The sequence below is a fragment of the Perissodus microlepis genome, chromosome 19 (genome assembly GCF_051167445.1).
Source record: "Perissodus microlepis isolate ML-2025 ecotype Zambia chromosome 19, ASM5116744v1, whole genome shotgun sequence".
Taxonomy (NCBI): Eukaryota; Metazoa; Chordata; class Actinopteri; order Cichliformes; family Cichlidae; genus Perissodus; species Perissodus microlepis.
Window position 1 is genome coordinate 16,133,520 of NC_140479.1, and position 18,986 is coordinate 16,152,505.

General features: G+C 41.9%; 1 protein-coding gene across 5 annotated transcripts in view; it reads right to left on the reverse strand.

Annotated features, from left to right (window-relative positions):
- Positions 1-73: 73 nt before the first annotated feature.
- numb (NUMB endocytic adaptor protein) overlaps positions 74-18,986 on the reverse strand; it is a 45,369-nt gene continuing 26,456 nt past the window's right edge. Inside the window, exons 2-11 of one of the 5 annotated variants that reach the window (XM_084914139.1) lie at positions 18,448-18,584; positions 13,186-13,260; positions 8,199-8,231; positions 7,301-7,375; positions 5,646-5,786; positions 5,239-5,443; positions 4,495-4,791; positions 4,215-4,358; positions 3,011-3,142; positions 74-2,337 (exon numbers count right to left, since the gene is read on the reverse strand). In XM_084914139.1, coding sequence (XP_084770265.1) covers positions 1,583-2,337; positions 3,011-3,142; positions 4,215-4,358; positions 4,495-4,791; positions 5,239-5,443; positions 5,646-5,786; positions 7,301-7,375; positions 8,199-8,231; positions 13,186-13,260; positions 18,448-18,573 — 1,983 coding nt within the window. In that variant the 5' untranslated portion in view covers positions 18,574-18,584 and the 3' untranslated portion in view covers positions 74-1,582. Of the gene's footprint in view, positions 2,338-3,010; positions 3,143-4,214; positions 4,359-4,494; positions 4,795-5,238; positions 5,444-5,645; positions 5,787-7,300; positions 7,376-8,198; positions 8,232-13,185; positions 13,261-18,447; positions 18,585-18,986 lie in introns of all 5 variants that reach the window. The other 4 variants (XM_084914138.1, XM_084914142.1, XM_084914141.1 and 1 more) reach the window with 4 other exon arrangements.

Here is an 18,986-nt window from a genome sequence, read left to right on the forward strand (position 1 = left end):
CATATTTAGTCATTCGTGTTAAGAGATTTCTCACATAAAGTGCATATTGCTTATAATCAAGAACACACACCACTTTTTCCTCTACCACCATAAATTTATTCAATCTTTTAGCTTCAGTATTTTTCCAAAGAAGTGGAACGAAGTAATGAAATAATTACAAAATGGAAAAATAGATCAGAGAATAGATCATATTCACAGGTTTGATTTTAAAAAAATGAAACATGTCAGAGAGAAAAAAAAAAAAAAAATCAGACAGTGAGAGAAACCATTAATATCTCCCTGCATTTTCTGCTGCCCGTCAGAACAACAGCCGTCTAACGGAGGTCAGGGTAAGTCAGCATGCAGCTTCTCAGATCCTACAGTACCACAACTGACAAACCGTCGGCGATTGAGGTCACCTGGGAGGTGATGTCGAATCATCTACTTTAGTGCTTGTGCATAAAAAACTTTAAAAAAACAAAAAAAACAAAAAACTAAAATTACCAACTTAAAACTTAAAAAAATAAAGAGGTGGATTAAAAACAAGATGACACATCCTACCGTGTTAAATAAAAACAAATAAGATAGTTACCACACAAAATGAAAATAAAAATAATGACAATAAAGACAGAAGAAGTTGTTAAACTGTCAAAAACTGAGCACAGGTAAGAGAGGCAACCAGTCGGGCACCACCACCATCGCTAGGTCCACATTGGATGTAAAGCATCTCACTGTAAATAGGGTATCATTGCAGCAACAATCAATCACGGGATGCAACAGATGGCAATAAAGAGACTTGTCTTCAAAAATAAAACAAATAAACACAAAAGTAAAGCAGCTGTCCCTTCACAAAATCTCTTTACATCACATTAAAAATTAGCACTGCTGTGAGCTTTGTGTACAGTATAGATTCTTTATAGATATATTTTTTTTGTATAATATATACGATCATTTCTTGTATACACAAACATAAACTCGATTCATTGTAGCTAGCCTGTGCCTTTGGCAAGATTACTTACAACTCTTCTGTTAGATTCCAAAGCTATTTAAAATATACTTAATGCATAAAAATAAAGATTTTGGCATCGTCTCGCTCTATTCTTAAGATTCTGGAAGCTGAGTTCTCTCAGTACTGCTGCATTCCTCTACCAGTTGACAGAGATCTTGTCATGCCAACAGGGGGCGCTAGGAACTGGACTTTGTGAAAGGGAGCTGCCATGCCTGGGGAAGGTGGAGGAGCTGATGGGAGTGGCTCGGCACAGATATTCCACAGAGTTATGACGACCTTGCGCTCCACAGCAGAAACAAAATAATACAGACAATGCCAATGAAATGCCTCAGGGAGGGGGAGAAGGGGGATACACCCTGTTTTTCATTTTTGTTTTTTGCCTTCTTCTTCTCTCAATGTCATGCAGGGTTCTGCTCCCTTCTGATTTGCCCGCTGTTCTCTACAGGCTTCACCCCCACCCCCTGCCGCCACTGAGATTTTCCACTAAAACAGAGAGCGAGAGAGGCAGAACAACATTCTGAGCTCTAGTCAATTAGTCAATTCAACCAATCCAAGTCCTTAACGTCCAGTTCTTTCTAACTTCAATCTTAGTGTTCAGAGCTGGATCTCAAAGGTTTTTTGTAGCTCAGTAGAGAAGGGATTTGTGGGGGAGGGTGTGGTGCGTTGGCGTGAGCGGCCCTCCAGGGCTGCCCACTGGGCCTCAAAGGCATCTTCCTGCTGCGGGGGAGGCTGTGTGGATGGGGAGGATGGAGCGATTCGAGATGGAGCAGCCCAGCTGTCCGCCCCGTTAAAGGTCACACTGTCACTGGATGGCTGCTGGGGAGCGGGGATTGCCGTGGTGGACTGCGGAGGCTTGATGAAGGGGCTGATGTTACTGACAGGCTGAGCGTCGTGCTGGGGCGTCGTGGAGACCGGGCCGGGGAACGGCTGGGGTTGTGTGGCTGAGCCAAACACATTAGCCACCATCTGTGAAGGAGTGATGCCAAACACAGGAACGCTGGGCTGAGGAAACGGCAGCCCATTAGCCATCGGGTGGGAGGCTGGAGCCTGAGCGTGGAAGGCAGGCTGGCGAGGGGGCAACATGGGCACAGGAGGGGGTATAGAGGGCAAAAAAGCCACTGGGGGACCAGAAGGTACAGAAGCCACGGGCATCGGCACAGGGGCAACGAACGGCTGGGGAGGAGGCGAGGCAGTTGCCAGGATTGGATTGGGCTGCGGGGCTCGGACAGATTTGGAAACTTCTTCTAACCACCGGTCTGCTTCTGAAGGTGTGCGTTTGTGGGAGGAAATAGCTGGAGCAGACGTGGGGGGCACTACGATCACTGGAGTAGGAGCTGACCAGTCACCTCCTGTCAGCAGAAAGTACAAGAATGAGTCTCGACCCAACATTTAACCGGAAAAAACACGAGACACTGCAACAGTGAGACAGAAACAAAGGCAGGCAAAAAGAGTATCAGGCAAAATAAAAGTTGATCGTGCTACTGATATCTGTGAGCAAGAATGAAGAACCCTTTAAAGACCTGAAAGAAAAACACTTTTTCCAAGTTTAATCCTTGAGTTAACTGATCCATGAATGCATTCATTCTTAGTCTGATTTTTAAAATCTTTATTTATCATAATCCCACCCTGTTCTCTTGCTCTAAAGTGCTACAAAAGATTTGGATACCTCACCTGTATCTGCTTTAAATAACCTGGGGCTGCTAACTTACCCCACATCTGACCTTTAGTTACTGGGTTGTACTATTTAGGAGAGCAGTTCTATAGCAAGACAAGATGTTTTAGGGACTACTCTAATAAAAATCACTTCTTCCTTAGAGAAGACAGATCCTACTATGTGCTAATCTGTAGTAATCCACACCACCTTTTAAGCAAGCCATACAAATTTGAATGGTTTGATCAAATCTTGTCTTCTTCCCACATATTCAGTTTAACTAGAAAAAACTGCTCATCACATTAGACTGATCTTATAAGAATTATATTGAATTTTAACTCTCAATCCAAACCCTCTGATGAGCTGCTTACCTGTCTGTGCCGAGGCCGTTGCACCTGCAGGGCTTTTAGCCCATGGGTTAGTTTCTCGAGCGGGCAGAGCAGGGGGGAGAACTGAGGGGTTAGCAGTAGTGGCAGCAGGGAAGGCAGGAGTTGTGCCATTCACTAAAGCAAATAAGAGACAGAAGCTAGTACAAGCAAGCCTGTGCAATGGATGATGTCCATTGGACATGCACAATGTTACTCTGCATTTAATTAGCAGTCTAATGAGGCATAAACTGCACGCAAAATAAATGTTATTTACTAAGTTATGAGAAAATATGGGCAGCCACACATTCTCCAACTGCAAATTTAAACTGCAAGCAACACATTCATCGAGTTATTGGAAGCTGGCTGAACTTCTACAGAGCAGAATTACAGGGAAATTCAGCCAAACTGTGAGAAATAAATAACACTGATCATAAAAGTGAATAACCAGGGTTTTAGTGTGTGCTTCTATATTTCCCTGAGTTGGCAAATGCAAAATCACCAGCTGATTGAGCTAAACCATAAAAAACAAATAGTTAAAGTGGACCTATTATACTTTTTCTTATGTTTTGTCATATGATGACAGAGTTCAGTGACTGAACCTGGCATGGCTGTTGGTGCCAGACAGACTGATCTGAGCATTTCAGAAACTGCTGATCTACTGACATTTTTCTACATGACCATCTCTAGGGTTTACAGAGAATGGTCCAAAAATATAAAACATCCAGTGAGCAGCATCAACAAGTTGAAAATGCCTTGTTGACCATCCCTAATAAGACCTTCTCAGTCGCACAGCTCTGCTCGCTTGCTGATCAACCCTTCCGATTACAAGAGGTATCCAATTAGAATACATTTAGATTAAAAGGAAGCGGAAAAGAGCTAAAATGGTTTGATACATAACAATTATTTTGAGCTGTGAATCATACAGAACTACTCTAGTATAGTCAAATAATAAAAATAATTTAATTTAAAAAATGAAACAAACATAATAGGTCCACTTTAAGCATCTTACCTGTTTTCACTTAATTGTGTGTTTAGTATTAAAAATAATCTTTAACTTGCAACAGGATCTAACTAAATGTAACCTTTTACCAGTAAACAGCAAAGTTATTTCTCTACTACTTTTTATTTATTTATTTATTTAAATGCAGATTCATTCAGATCTTCTCACAGTACACACAGCTGATCAGAAAGTTTTACAGGTTTTTACCCGGTGCTACAGGAGACTGTGGGGATGAAGCCGGTTTAGGCATTGGCGCTGAAGAGAAGGGATCCTCTGGCGGTCCACTGAAGGCCGTGGCGATCTGAGTACACAGTGAACTGATGCTGTCACCTTCTCCTTCTAACTCAAGGACTGGAGGAGGTGCACATTAGAAAAGAGGTAAAGGTCAACATAAGCTTATATGCTATAAGAACATGGTAGAAGTATTTTATAAGTATGATTTATATTTATTGTGCATATTTGCAAGAGCAGTAACAGTTGGACTCACCTGTGTTTTTCATGGGGAAGTCAGACTTGCGCTGCATAGTGGAGGGCAGGTCATTCATGCGCAGTGACTGCTGTCGTTTGAAGGGAGATGTCTTCTGACTGAGTGCCGGGAAGCCTCTGAAGGAGCTCTGCCTGTGGAGAATCTCAACTGGTGCGTGTCTGCGGGGTATCGCCTGAGGTGCCAGCATGGGCACTGAAAGAGGCGGGGACGATGAGGGGGACGGTGAACCGCCCGTCTGGTGGACTGATGAGTTTGTCACACTCGCTGCAGAGTTCCCAGCAACCTTCACTTCTGTCTCTGCTGTAAGAGATGCGCAACATTTAGACAACAGGCCTCTGCAGTGGTAAGAAATCACAAACAAATTAAAGCTTGTGGCATCTGCCGATTTAATCAGTCAGGGGAGAGATAGTTGCCTATCCTTCATCTTCTTTTGATGTTTTCTTTTTTTGGGTGCTTTACAGCGACCTTCTGAGTCAAATTACAAATCTGAGACTGGTGTGAGGGGGAAACTTTCAAATGAATGGTTATATATTAGCTATTGTACATTTAAGGAGCCTCTAATCTGCTGCCATGGCTTTGTAAAAGAAAGAGGTTAGCTGTGCTGGTTTATCATATATCTCATTTAAAAATATAATCATAAACCTTTAAAAAGTCAATAAACTATTAAACCTTTTTTAAATTGTGTGGAAGACAAGCCGGTCGATCTAATCCTGAGGACGGGGAAAAACACAACTAGATACAGACCTTTTTTAGCATCTTGTAGCTGCCTCATGACTTCTTCCCGCTCTGCTGCCTCTGTTGCTGTAGTAACACGAAAGGAGCCCTCGCGGGTGAAAGTGGTTCTGTTAGTGTCAAAGGTTGCCGTGACCCCACACTCCTTTTCCCGTTTCTGTTTTCGTTCCAGGCAAGCAGCGAACGCACAACCCACAGCGTGACTGAGACGCTCTCCCTGAGAGAAACAATTCAAAAAGCACACTGAAGTGCATGATGTCAAAACGGCCATCTAACCTAAGTAATTCAGGGATATGACGGTCTTTTAAAAAAAAGGATAATCGTACACCTCTGAATATGAACTCCAACATTTTTAATGTTCACTGTCAGTGATTATGAAACAGGAAAATAGAACTGCAGTTACAAAAAGGAGTCCTTACTGAGTCTTTAATGGCCATAAAACAATGGCAGATCCAGCGTCGTGTGGTGCCATCCCTGCAGATGTAAGAGAATGCCCGCTCAAAATTTCTGTCTGGAGCACAGAATGACACCTTCTCTATTGTCTGGTCCAGAATCAGGTCCTGCAAAAAACACACACAACCTTATCATTTTTTGATGCCGTGATTTTATTGCTCAAAGGAGGTTTTCTGATCATCAAGATTCTCTCAGCCACTCCAAATTTTCCAAAACTGGAGTGTCTGTAGCTCAGGGGGTAGAGCAGGTCATCTAATAACTGGAAGGTTAGTGGTTTGATACCTGGCTGCTCTAGTCTGCATGCAAGGTGCTTTGTATTTAATATTGTTGCTGCTTTGGTGCTATTATAAATAAACACCTGTAGTTAAGACACTCTGTTACCATTTGAAAACATGGGCTGAAAATGTTCACAGTAAATAATAACTGAATGAAAACGAGCCCAAAAAGATGGAACTAATTACATCCAGCTTCAGAAGGACGCTTGGAAGGAAGCTTGCCACAGTTAATACATTAATTCTAATAAAGCATAATCTAGACAAATGGCAATACAATTATAGAAAAGACAAGGTCAACAGGGGTAGTACAGGATGCAGAACTTCTTAGCAGTACTTTCTCACAAATTAGTTATTTTCCACAAAAGGAAATGTTCTACTCCTTCATTATTTCTCATTTAAAATATTTAAAAACCAGCTTAGTAGCATTCTTTAACAATTATCCCCAAAAAGTAAATTGTTAGCTAGAAAAATGTTATGAAAACCAAAATTAGTCAAGTTACATGCAGTGCATAGTTAACTCACCTAACACATGCATGGTGCAGCGGTCCCCAACCTTTTTTGCGCCACGGACCGGTTTATGCCCGACAATATTTTCACGGACCGGCCTTTAAGGTGTCGCGGATAAATACAACAAAATAAAACTAGTACCGGTACCGAAAAAAGAAGATTTATTCATAACACACGTGAAAAGACCCAGGAAAACAGAGTTAACGATAAAAACGATAACAAAATAACGCTGAAAACCGATAAAAACCCTGAAAATCATGCATTTCACACATGAGTCTCTACTCTCGCGGCCCGGTACCAAACGACTCATGGACCGGTACCGGTCCGAGGCCCGGGGGTTGGGGACCGCTGCATGGTGCATTTAACTTAAATTTATTTTAAACTACATTCTGTGCTCACCTGCATGAAATTGCTAGCAAAGGGTTTATTAGTAATCAATGGCACAAAGAAAAATAGATGGGAAAAATGTATTTTCTATTCCATGTTATAAACTCCATTTTTACACCCTCACGGAAACCACAAAAGACCATCAGCACTGGCAGTCTGAGGCTGTTGTCTGGCAACAAACTGATGCATGCAGTACCAGTTACTTCCAGCAGGTGTCAGTGGAACCTGTAATATGACCCTGTTTACCTGAATCTTATCTACAGGTGCACTAAGTACATATTTCCAGTGATCTGCCTTTTGGAGGTCACTAGGCTACAATTGTAGTAGCTTATCTTATTCACTGCTGAAGCTCAGCAGCTTCCACCTTTACAGCTGCTAAAGCTACTTGTAATTCCGCCGACTGTTCTTTCCTTTTGATCAAGGTGCGACAGGCAACCGGAGGGACTCATTACCTTTGTTTTGTCGTCTACAACACGAAGACCATCTGCCGACACCCACAACACAGCTCGCACAGGCTTCTTCCCAGCCTGGAAAACACACGACAGGGATGGAATAAGTTAAGAAACAAGGAAACTTTTTCAGTCTTTCCACATGCCTCAAGATTACTTCCCTTTGTGTTATTCCTTGGAACCTTCTCATAGAGGGGTAAGGGAGAAATATAAATAAATTTTTATATATATATATATATATATATATATATATATATATATATATATATATATATATATATATATATATATATATATATATATATATATATATATATATATATAAAAACAAACATGTATATAAACACACACACACACACACACACCTGTAAATAAATAGAAACCAGCAGGTAAAAAGACAAAAGAGAAGACAAGTCAGGAGTTGTTGTTTTTTTTTGTTGGGGGGGGTTGTCACACCGTAGGACCCAAATTTAAAGCAAAGAAGTTCATATGAGATTTTTGTGCCCTGATGCATTCGACAGTGAACCCCATTGGTTAGAACAACAACAATAAACAAGGAAATGTTCATTCACAAAAAAAATGTTCATTGTTCTATTCTTGGTTCAAGGAAGAAGAGCTGAAGGGAGAGAGTCACGCATGTTAATACCACACACACACAAACACACAACAGAAAAGTGCCCTGCCCCAGCCTAAACCGCCCCACCTGCTCACAGCCACATGCATCATTACGTTTGTCTCTCCCCAGACAGATTCCCCCTGTATTATGAACGCGTGTTTGTGTTTTCTTCCAGCCTTCAGATGTGATCAAAGGGTGAAGTGTGAGAGGAAGAAAAATAATAATAATAATGATGATGCTAATAATAAAGAGAAACACACTCAGACACACAAAGCAATAACTTACTTTTGAAAAGAATCCTTTGAAGAATTTCCTGTCCTGGAAGTGGATATGGTAAAAAAGGGAGGGTGGGTGAGAAGGGCGGAGGAGGTGGAAGGAGGAACAAGGCATGAAAATTTTACCTGGGAAGTCTAAAAATTGTCGGGAGCCGAAAGTAAAGGATTGGATTTGGTTTATTTTTGGTGAAGCTGGGTTATGTGTGAGAGTGAGTGGGTGAGGGAATGGATCAAGTAGCTCCATGTGATTCCACAATGAGAGAGATGTTTCGATGATGTGTTTGATGATTACTGTTAGTAACACCACAATGGAAGCAAGAATACCCCTGAAAGCAAGACCTCCACAGGCAGAAAAACCACCCAGGAAAACGTACAGAGCCGTCTGAACAGAGGTGATAAAGATGGCAGATCATTAGGTTTCTGTCTGTGGACGTGAAATTCCTGAATCCCTTTTCATTCTTTTTCCCTCTGATTCCCGGATCGAGACACTTTGCATTGTTGTTCAGCAGACAGAAACAAATTCCCACTGACAGCAGTTTGACCTCTGAGTCAAACCTGTGACTGTTCAATGGTCAGCCTGAGTCTGGAGTCATGTTTAGGCTTCCACAACCACATCAACAAACCAAACCAGACCTGGCCTAGTCTTAGCCACCCCACCCTCCCTCTTCTTTCCCCCACTCCCCAAGAGTTCCTCGCCTCCCCGTAAGCTGTGAAAAGGAGTACCACTCTGCTCCTGTTACACAGCCATGGTGGAGACGGCACTCCAAGCGCCATGTTAATGCATGATTTAACATGTTAACCAGAACTGGAGATTCATTTGGAATGAGCGAAGCGATTGTTAGGGTATGTGTGTGTGAGCGTGAGAGTGTTTACATTTATGTTTGAGAGAACCACACAGACATGCTGATGATAGCAAAGCCTGCAAAGTTAGTATTAGTATGCTATGGTTAGGGGGAATAAATCTCTAAAGGGTTAAGAGGAATGTGGAGGGAGGAGGATTTCGAGGCATTTCTCTGCATTAAAAACCTGCTTAAAAAGACAAAAAAAAGCACCAACAAAAAGGTAACAACATTCAAGTATTCAATGTGTGAAGTGAGATGGAACTAAAGTGAATCGGAGGAGTTTTGTGAGCAGAAAGGGTAGTTTTTAAATAGATGAAGGTGATTCCAACAAGACAAAAAAATAAAAACAAAGCTGTGTAGCCAACATGATCGCTGTTGATAAAAATAATAATACGTTGAACATTGAGTATTTTAACTACTGCCTACAGTTACAACCTTTCATTGTCACACCCAACTGGTGGTTTAAAGTCATTTTGCACTCAAAACAACAGTAGCCACCAACAGGATGTGCAAGAATGTATTGCACAGCTTGTGCAACATCTGTCACGCTGCTGCTTTCTGCAACAGCTCACACCTTACAATATTTGTCACAAGGATGAAAGAAATCTCTAATGCAAGACAGCATGCTCTTAATCCTGGACAGTGGATTATTATTGATGACATGTGGCTTATTTACTTATTTTTTTCCTTCGTGAGATCAGGTTTGTGGTTTAAAAAAAAAATGGCACCGAGACCAGAATATTAATAGTGGGGGAGGGTAGCACAGGAAGTACTTTAAAAGTTTGCATCACAGAAAGCACATAATTTGGGGGTTTTTTGGGGTTTTTTTGTGTCCCGTTTGGATCTTTAGCCATCAGAATTGTTGTCTTAGGGCCAAGAAAGATGCCAAGCGGATTTATTTCACCAAGTGGATCATCATGGCCTTGCCATATTGGTCCATTTGATTGACCTTTATTATAATTATGAATTTATTTTATTTTCGGTTGCTACAAACGGGACAACTGTTTTAATTGTTTTAGGTCCACCGTCAATGATACATCCTCAGGCTACTGGGCGTTCATGCCCAAATGCAACTACGTCTTCTAAATGTGTCAGCAGTTCCTCGTGGAGTGCCTCACCCAGTCTGCACAGAGGTAACACGCCAACGCACTATCATCTCCTGAGTAACAGCAAAAACATTCACACATTCACTCAGAATACACTTCAAATCCCCAGGCTGCTGGCCAACAACGACAGGAAGTGATGTCACAATGACAGCAACAAAAAACAAACAAAACAAAACAAACCAAAAAAAAGGCAGCGTGGAGGTTGATGGTGGTGCAGTGCAGCTTTCTTCTCCACTCGCCTCTGCCCCACCTCCTCCCATGTGAGTCACGGGTCAAAAAGCTGTGAGAAAACTCTTATTATCGTCCCAAAGGCTGCTGGGAATGCAGCGGAGTCGCCTCAGAGCTGTGGCTGTCACACTTGCAATCACACACACCGGCTGAAAGGCTGGACCACCAACATACACCCTCAAGCACAGCGCACATACAAGGACATCTCAACACATTTCTTCTTTCTCTGCAGTTATTTCTCACGGCACATCAGCTTGTTGTCATTGTTCTTCATGTTTTTTGTCCGTTTCAAGACTTTGTGCCGATGTTGGCGGACTGTGTTGGTAACGTGGTTGCAGTTAGCTGACTTTCAGAAAACAGCCTCCCCTCATCGACCAGGAGCAGATATTAAGTGCCTACAGGTGTGGAGTCTGGTTTCTGACCAATTTAGTTATTAGTTTCTGGAAATAGAGCAATATTAACTCGCATGTCTCTCCAATGGTAGGGACTGTATTTGTTGCCTGGCAACAGTCTGCTTATTAAAGCATCAGTGAGGATGAACTTGGATGTATCAGGGCCTCGCTAATTGTATTTTTGTTTAAAGGGTCGCCCTGGTCTCCTCTGACAACCTAACTTTGACGTGGATCATTGGCATCAGGGGGCTGCTCTCTGCAAGGCTGTTTACGCAGACTTGTCCTGGCATCACGGGCTGCGTTTCAAACCATCCATCAAGAACCTCTCACTCCAACCTCATTTTCTCAGCAAAATGCACACTTCGTATGCTGCATCACGGGGTCACAGTACGGCAGGCTACAAACACTACAAACCTACTCTCATCTACTGACTGAAATGGAAGAAGAATGATGGAAATGAGGGACAGACTGACACAGTACAGCAAGACTCATTTCTGTTTGCTGCTCCACTGCTTTGAGCTCCAGTGATGAATGTTAATGCCAGAATAATAACCCTCCTGCATTGTGATTTTTTAACTGTGAAGACTTAGTATCACTATATAAAATCTATGGGACAACTCTAAGGAACACAACAACAATGTCCACCTCAAGGCGGCGGCACTACAATGAGGAAGAGGGGAAACAGATCTGCATCCCTGCCACTGGGAAGGACAGGCAGTATCTTGGAACACATTAGCAGTTCTCAAGCTACTGGCAGATTGTTTTCCGGCATTTCCTGTAAGACAAGCCATTCAGGGCACAGGTAAAGTGCCACATCTAGGCCAGAGCTCAACATTTAGCAAGAATATAATGGCAGCAGTTAAACTACAAACAAACTTTTCGGTTTTTCTAACACTCCCAAAATAAAGTTTTGCAAAAACATAGTTTTGAAAGTGTTGGTGTAAAATACCAATTCTGCTTGTGAACGCAGATCAATGAAGCCGTGCATCTGGCCATTTACACATAAGGCTTTTGGCCAGTGAGGAAAGCGAGGGCGAGCAGCAGCAGAGGAGACAGGGGAGGAAATGTCATTAGGCTGAGGAGGGTCAGACAGTCGCAGCCTGCAGGAGGACGGGAGGCAGAAACACACGCCTCTCCTCTTGAGTTGGCTCCATTTTGTCGGCCTTGTTAAAACGACTGTAACTCAATAAGAGCTCGCGGCCTCGGGCTCCGTGTTAACCACGTGACCTCATCAAGCACCAGTGTGTGCACGACACTGATGTGTGTTGTATCTGCAGTCGACCTTTGTGCATTTTCTGTACACTAAGAGAACAAGTGTGCTGCAGGGCATGCAGCATGTCTGTCTGCTCTGCCTCTGGGTGCACTTCGCCCTGTGTGCGTACACATTATCCCACTATGAGCTCCATCTCAGTGTGCATGCTGTGCAGCGAATGTCGACAGCTGCATCCAAATATAAGCAAATGTGTGCTCACGTATGTTTCACGTCAAACATTTTCCTCCACAAGTAGTGTGTATAATGTCTGTTGTGTTTTCTAAAAATATAACAAAATGTCAGTATGCAAAAGTGAGAAGAAAGGCCCTTACATATAACTGTAAGACTGCTTGTGAGTGCACATTCTCTTATTTGTCTTGCATTTCAACTAGCATGTTTTTCTGTATAATCGTTCTAAGAAACGGTTCTCACAGCTCAAGCAGTCTTCAGTAGTTTGTTGAGCTCGACTAAAAGCCGCTTTTTCACAATAGCGAGAAGAAGAGGCATTGATAACAAGTGAAACAGGGTGTGAATTCTCAATTATTCTGAGTCACCTCAAACTGAAACCAAAAGCTGTCAGCAGACACGTCGAGCGGGAGATTCATTACCATTGCTGGCAAAGGAATCAAATTTACGTCTGCGCATGACGTCCTCTTGATCATACAGAGGCCGACTGTAGCAGCAGACCTGCCAACTCAGGTTTGGCCCCAACTACAGAGAATCAGCCTCTTTTGCCCAGAAGAGTTTATGACCTGGGTGGGGCCTTGGCAAACAACTGACAACGTGGAAAAGCAATAGCGCCGTTGCTTTCCCCGTCCTTCCCCTCCTCCTGCTCCTCAAACTGGAATTTGTTCCTTTTTGCGCAACTCCGCCGGAATCTGCTCCAGCAGGAAGTACGTGCTGACCTGCTCTGGCTGAGAGTGCCAGACAGGAGAACAATCAGACACACTTGGGCCTCTATATACTAGAAAGCTAAGTAGGAATAAGCAATGATAAAACTCTTGGAAGGAGAGAAATGATAGCTAAAGAAGGGCTGCCTTAGAAATAGTTTTTAGGAAAAGTCAGTAGGATGTTGGGGAAATAGAAAAGTAATGGAGGAAAAGTTGAAAGAAAGAAGATACAAGTAGGAAATAGCCTCATTCCTGGAAGTACAGAAGATATTTCTAGTGAAACCTACCGTCTTCAACCGTTTTACTGCATCTTCACAGATGTGCATGCCTCTGGATTCATCCACCTCCACATGTCCCAGGTACTGCAGGGCACAGAAAAGTAGATGGACAGAAAAAAAAAAGGAAAGAATGAGTAATGCTGTGACAAACCTTTCCTGTGGCTATCTCTGCTGACGTTTAACTAAGGCTACAATAATAAACTTTAGAATGAGATTAGGCATTTAAATGAGCTCAGATTGTCTAATATCCCCTGGTACCCGAACGCTGGTGATTTATACACCTAATTAAATTCCATTTTGAGGTCAATTGCAGTCAATAGCTCCCTAGCTGATCTCTAATTTTGTCCATGGAGAAAATGATAACCCGTTCATGAGAAATGTATATGGGCAAGTGTGTAGATTGTAGCGTGTGATCCTGTAAGGGGACACGAGGAAGATCAAAGAAGCACGCAAAGTGGCAAAAACAAGCTGCCCCTTCCGATCTCTCTGTGAGCTGACGGAAACAACGTAGGCTGTATATTTTATCTTTTGAGCTTCACCAACTTCCAGTAATGGCTGGCTCATCGCAACTCTAGTTAAGACTATAGCAGGTTCCAGGTTGTTCCAGGTTATTATGCAATAACTTGGCAGATGCTCCTACAGTATATTACTCCAAGGCTTCCCACAGTATATTGTTGCTGGAGCAGGCTGCTTCACATGACTCAAAACTGCCTGTACTGACACTTCAAGTATAAAGTAAAGAATAACTTTGAAGTGCGAGCAGTGCATTTCAGCTTGTGGCCTTCAGCAGGGTCATCTTCATCCTATCCTGTGGCTTGTGAGTGCAAACATCCTGGTTTTACTGTGAAGTTGCTGATAAAGCTGTAGCGGTGACCTTTTCGGACAATTTTCCTTCTCGCTGTACTTTGGAAGTAAATAAAAGGTCTCCAGTTATGTTAGACAAAGTCAGTATGCCTTTTAAATCACACAGAATTACAGTTCATGGGGAAGAGTCATTACCCCATATATGCCAAACATTTATTGAGACTAAGCTATGGTAATTAGAGACAAGATATGTCAGGGTTAGTCAGATTCAGCACTGGAAGCTGCACTAAATGATCGTCCACATTATACGTTCAGTCCAATCACCAATTTCTCGGGGAAACCCTGTGCTCCTGACTATGGAAATACTCGCCAGGAGTGAAAACCTTACGTGAGTAGGCTGAGCTCCAACTGAATGAACAGAAAAGGCTGCCGCTTCCTGCCTGACCCTTCCCGCCCCTTTCAGACCTGAAGCAAGATCACGCCCTGCTGTGTGTCACTCCAGAGGAGTCACAACCTTGACTACCCCAGAAGCCATTGTGCATGCTGAGCCGGAGAGGAAGTCCTTACCCTTTCCTTATAGATACACATGCTGACCCACGCCTTTCACCCCCACCCTCTGGCCCTGCTATATTGAGCGTGTGACGCAACCGCTGTGAGTCATACTGTCGCCGTATTGGAATACACATGCACGTAAACACACATCGATGCATGCAAACGTGCAAGGTGTTAAGGACAATAGTGATGCGAGGAGGCAGCTGTGGATAGTGAGGACAATGAAAGCAGCGGGGCTACTAATCGGGGATCAGCCAGAAGGATGTGGCAGAGGTGAGATGAATAAATGCAGGGGAGTCTTGAAGTGTCACAACAGATTCTTCATTATGGCGTCTTACTCTGCTCCATTAGTAAATAGCTGCCAGCAACAATCTGGGGGCTGAAACATTCACATGTAACAGAAGAAGAACTCCACCAAATAAATGGAAAATAATAGAATTTGAAGAGATTTCTGCACATGTGCAATTTGGTTCTGAAATTCAGATTTGTGTGTGGGTCCCTTCCAGGATTAGAATCACTTGGCAACTATCCTACGGTGGGCTACGATTAGATGAAGCTAAATAAAACATAAACTTCAAATTTTTCCAGCAGTAAAAGGCCAACAGAGCAGCCATAAACAGAGAAAATACTAGGGCTGCTTGATAATTGCAACAATCATAAACGTGTCTATTGCTGGTCAGTAATTATATCTCTTAACATGGTTATTCATTAACTTAAATTGAATTATTAAACTGTGGGATGGTTTCATTGAACTTTATATCTAGGTCAAATTAAAAATGAAAGAAAAAGGGAGAGTTTTAAGGTTTATCTGGTTAGGATTTGAGGTATTTTTGCCAGTTTCCAGTCATCAGAAATAAGAGCAGCCCTTCCCGCAGGCAGTACTGTAGCTAAAGGGAGAGCAATGTACAGCTGACACTCCCAACCAACACCTCTGTCTTACACTACAGAAAGCAGCACCTACAGGTCCCCGTCAATAATTCTTCCACAGTTTTGCCCATTGAAAAATTCAGAGAAATTTACTACTTCTAGATAGATTTTGGTTCAACAAAAGGTTCACTTTTGTTTGATTTTTGGTTCAAACTGATCTAAACTATGTAGGAATTTACAATTTTAGGGGCATGTGAAACACCCGCCACTATAGAAGAAAGGAGTGTATACCCTCTGGATGTGACCTGGGAATTAATTCCGAGAACTTGCTATAAATCAGTGTCAAGTGACAGTGCAAAACAAAATTCAGTCCAATTCCATAAGCAGCCTCACAAACGTCTCCGTTGGTAAACAGCACACACAAGCAATTGAATCTAATCTTGCATCTGCCACCAGCCTTCAGCAGTCATAAGGCTGATATAGCCTTATGAAAAATCAAGTCTACATGTTTATGCCTTTCACCATCACCTTGAATTATAATTGTCTATCTAGAAATATTTAACATTAAAACAATTTGTTTATACATAAAAATAAAAAAATAAAAAAATAAAAAAAAATGTACAAGCACTACGTAACAGGCCCTGATAATGACAATTAAACTCAATCTTCTTGCCAAAGGCACTACAGAATGGGTGGGTATTCTTCTTCTCCTTCCCTGCATGTCCTGTCCTACCATGTATTTATTACTCTGTATTGTAGCAGTCTGTTATAATTTCACCACAACTATTCACACACAGACAAACACTCATGCACAACAGGGCTCCTCTAAGGCACCTAGAGCAGGAGACAGGGAGCAGCAGGAGGGGGAGGAGGGATACAGATGAGTAGCATGGTAGGTTGCACCATTGCGATGAAAGCCAGTGTAAAGGTGGAAAGCAAAATACTGGTGGAGTAGTGTGCGTTAGGCTGCAGAGATAACATAAGGACAGTCCCATTTACCTAAAGTATCTGGCTTCTAAGTCAGTGGCTACTTTTACACCTTCACTGCGGTAATTATGGCTAATTATTACTTTTCAAACAGATACAAAAGTTCTCTAAATGCAACAAACCCTTTTCTGTGTTTCTTAGTCAAGAAAATACTATCAAAAGTTATAATATTCTATTATTTTATTATACCAAGCTGAGAAATACATTATATTAACAAAATCCAAATTACTTTGCACAACAGAATGAAACTGAGGTGCGGTTATCAACAAAGGGATAAATGCCTATTAAAGAATTTGCCTTATGTTGGTTGTAAGCGCCAGACGTCTGCTTTATATTTTTATTTACGATTGAGTTCATGTTTGTTTTATAATTCATAGATTCATTACATAAGTTATCTTTTCAGGATTAATAAATGTGAAAATTTATGTGTTTACATAAAGTAATTTTAAGTCACTGTTTTGGGATTGGAACCTAAAAGGGGGTACCTCTCACTTTAAGTATGTAAGTGCAATAGTAGCATGAAACCCTGTGTGAGAGGGAAGGGGAGGAGCATGGACAGAGAGGTTAGGAGTCTCACGGTTTTCTGACCGTGTGCACAGGTAGTTCTGGATAACTGCTATTTTTTTGGAACTTTCATGCTTATTTAGGAAGGAGTTCATTGTTACACCTTCAGTTTGTAATAAATAAACGGTCTTCAAATCATAATGCAACTGGAAGCATTTCTTTTGGAAACCAGGAACACGTGTCAGCCATAGACTCCCCTTTTTGAACTTGGTTTATTGGAAATTACCCTACATTGGTAATCCATGATTAAAATATCTCTTAAAATATGAACTAAGGGTTAGGACCATAGCAACAAAATCAAAAATGATGTGCTCATAAGACTTACATTTCTTATATAAGCATATAAAAGATTAAATACAGTTAGCGTGAAAGGTTTTCCGCTTATCTTGTTGGAGAAAATTAGGATCTCAATATTCTATTCTGGACTTCGTGAAAGCATCTGGACAAGTAATTCTTTTTAAAATGAAGACCGTTTATGCAATTCCAAGAGCAAATTCCAAGTACTTATTCAGACAGCAAGAAGGTAATTACTAAGTGCTTAAACTTGAAAGTACTTCAACAGCTGATTGGATTGATTTGAGATAAAGTGACCATTTAATAGTTTGGAGGAACTCTTAAATTGCTCGTGTCTTACATTATGGCTAAAATTGTCATACGTGTGCTTAAATCAATCAAATGACACTTCAGATTTCTGTTTGGAACACCTCAACACAAGTCTTACTTGAGTGTTGTAATTGAAAAGAAAGAAAGAAAGAAAGAAAGAAAGAAATTAAAAACTTCCTGTACTTGCTGTCACTTCCACCTTCCTCCTCTTCAGTTTTATACATTACACATTATATTATATTGCTCAATAAAAACTACATAAAGGGAGCACATAGGCAACATCAAATTAAAGCTTGTACACTTGCTTATGCACAATTTACATCCACTGAACAGCCGCCAAGCTTAGAAATTCTGAGGTAAACGTTCCCTTTCATGACTCTGAAGTCTTCAGTTCCCTTTTATCTCGAGTAAGAGAAGCATTTGAGCCCATGTGATGAGAGGAAGTGTACCGTCACACTTCTGTTTGCAAAAGTAGGAGGTTTTGTTGCCAAAATAAGGTGAGATCGCCACTTCATCAACTGCTGCACAGCAGGGCTGACTGCCATTTCACCATGTCCCCGACTTATCTTGCCAGTAATGAAACATTTCTTTCAATTCCACATATTTTTACTGGGGATTCAAGTGGTTCTGATACTCCTAAAACACAAAGTAATTGTGCACACACATCCCACAGGTTTGTTAGACTACAGCAGATAATCCCGCAACCTAGATAAAAACTGTGCTCAAACTCTCTGAATGGTTATGATTAATCACAAGCCGTGTCCTTGGGGAGGAAGGTGGTATGAAGAAGTTTCGCAAAGGTAAGAATGCATCAAAGTGAGGTCAGCACTGCACTCCGTTTCTGTGTCTGAAGTGGTGTGTACGCAGGTGTGTTTGTGTGTGAGGGAGAGTCACCTTGACTGCAAAGCTGCATTTGCCGGTGCGGACTGCCTCTTCGTCTGTCTGCCACTGGTGCGGCCGACTCGACTCCGGCACGTAAACGTCTTTCTTCCGGCGGAAGCTCTGCCGTAGCTTATTCATCGCTGAGCTCCCTGTAATTGGAGAGACATTTTTAATAATCTTACAGTGAAAACTGAGCTGTCAGCAGCAGCAGTGAAATAAAGAAGGTGCAGCACTAAAAAGCTGGAGATTCATCCAACTCAGGTTAAGCTTAGTGTTTTTCTACAGTGAAATTATAGATAATGGTCCAAAAAGCAGGCGATCACGCAAACCCACAGCAGCAGAATAACACTTTCAGCAGTCTTGTTTTGGTGCCTGTAAATAGGAATCCTTTAAACTCTGACATCAGTGCAAAACACAGTAAGCTGCTACGTCTCTGACTCACCAGGAGAAACAAAAGAGGCTGAGACTTTGCAGTGTTGGGAGTCAAGGCAGTGAAAATAAAAGGGAGCAGTGTTCCTTTTATTCAGAGCCTTTTTTTTTTTTTTTTTTTT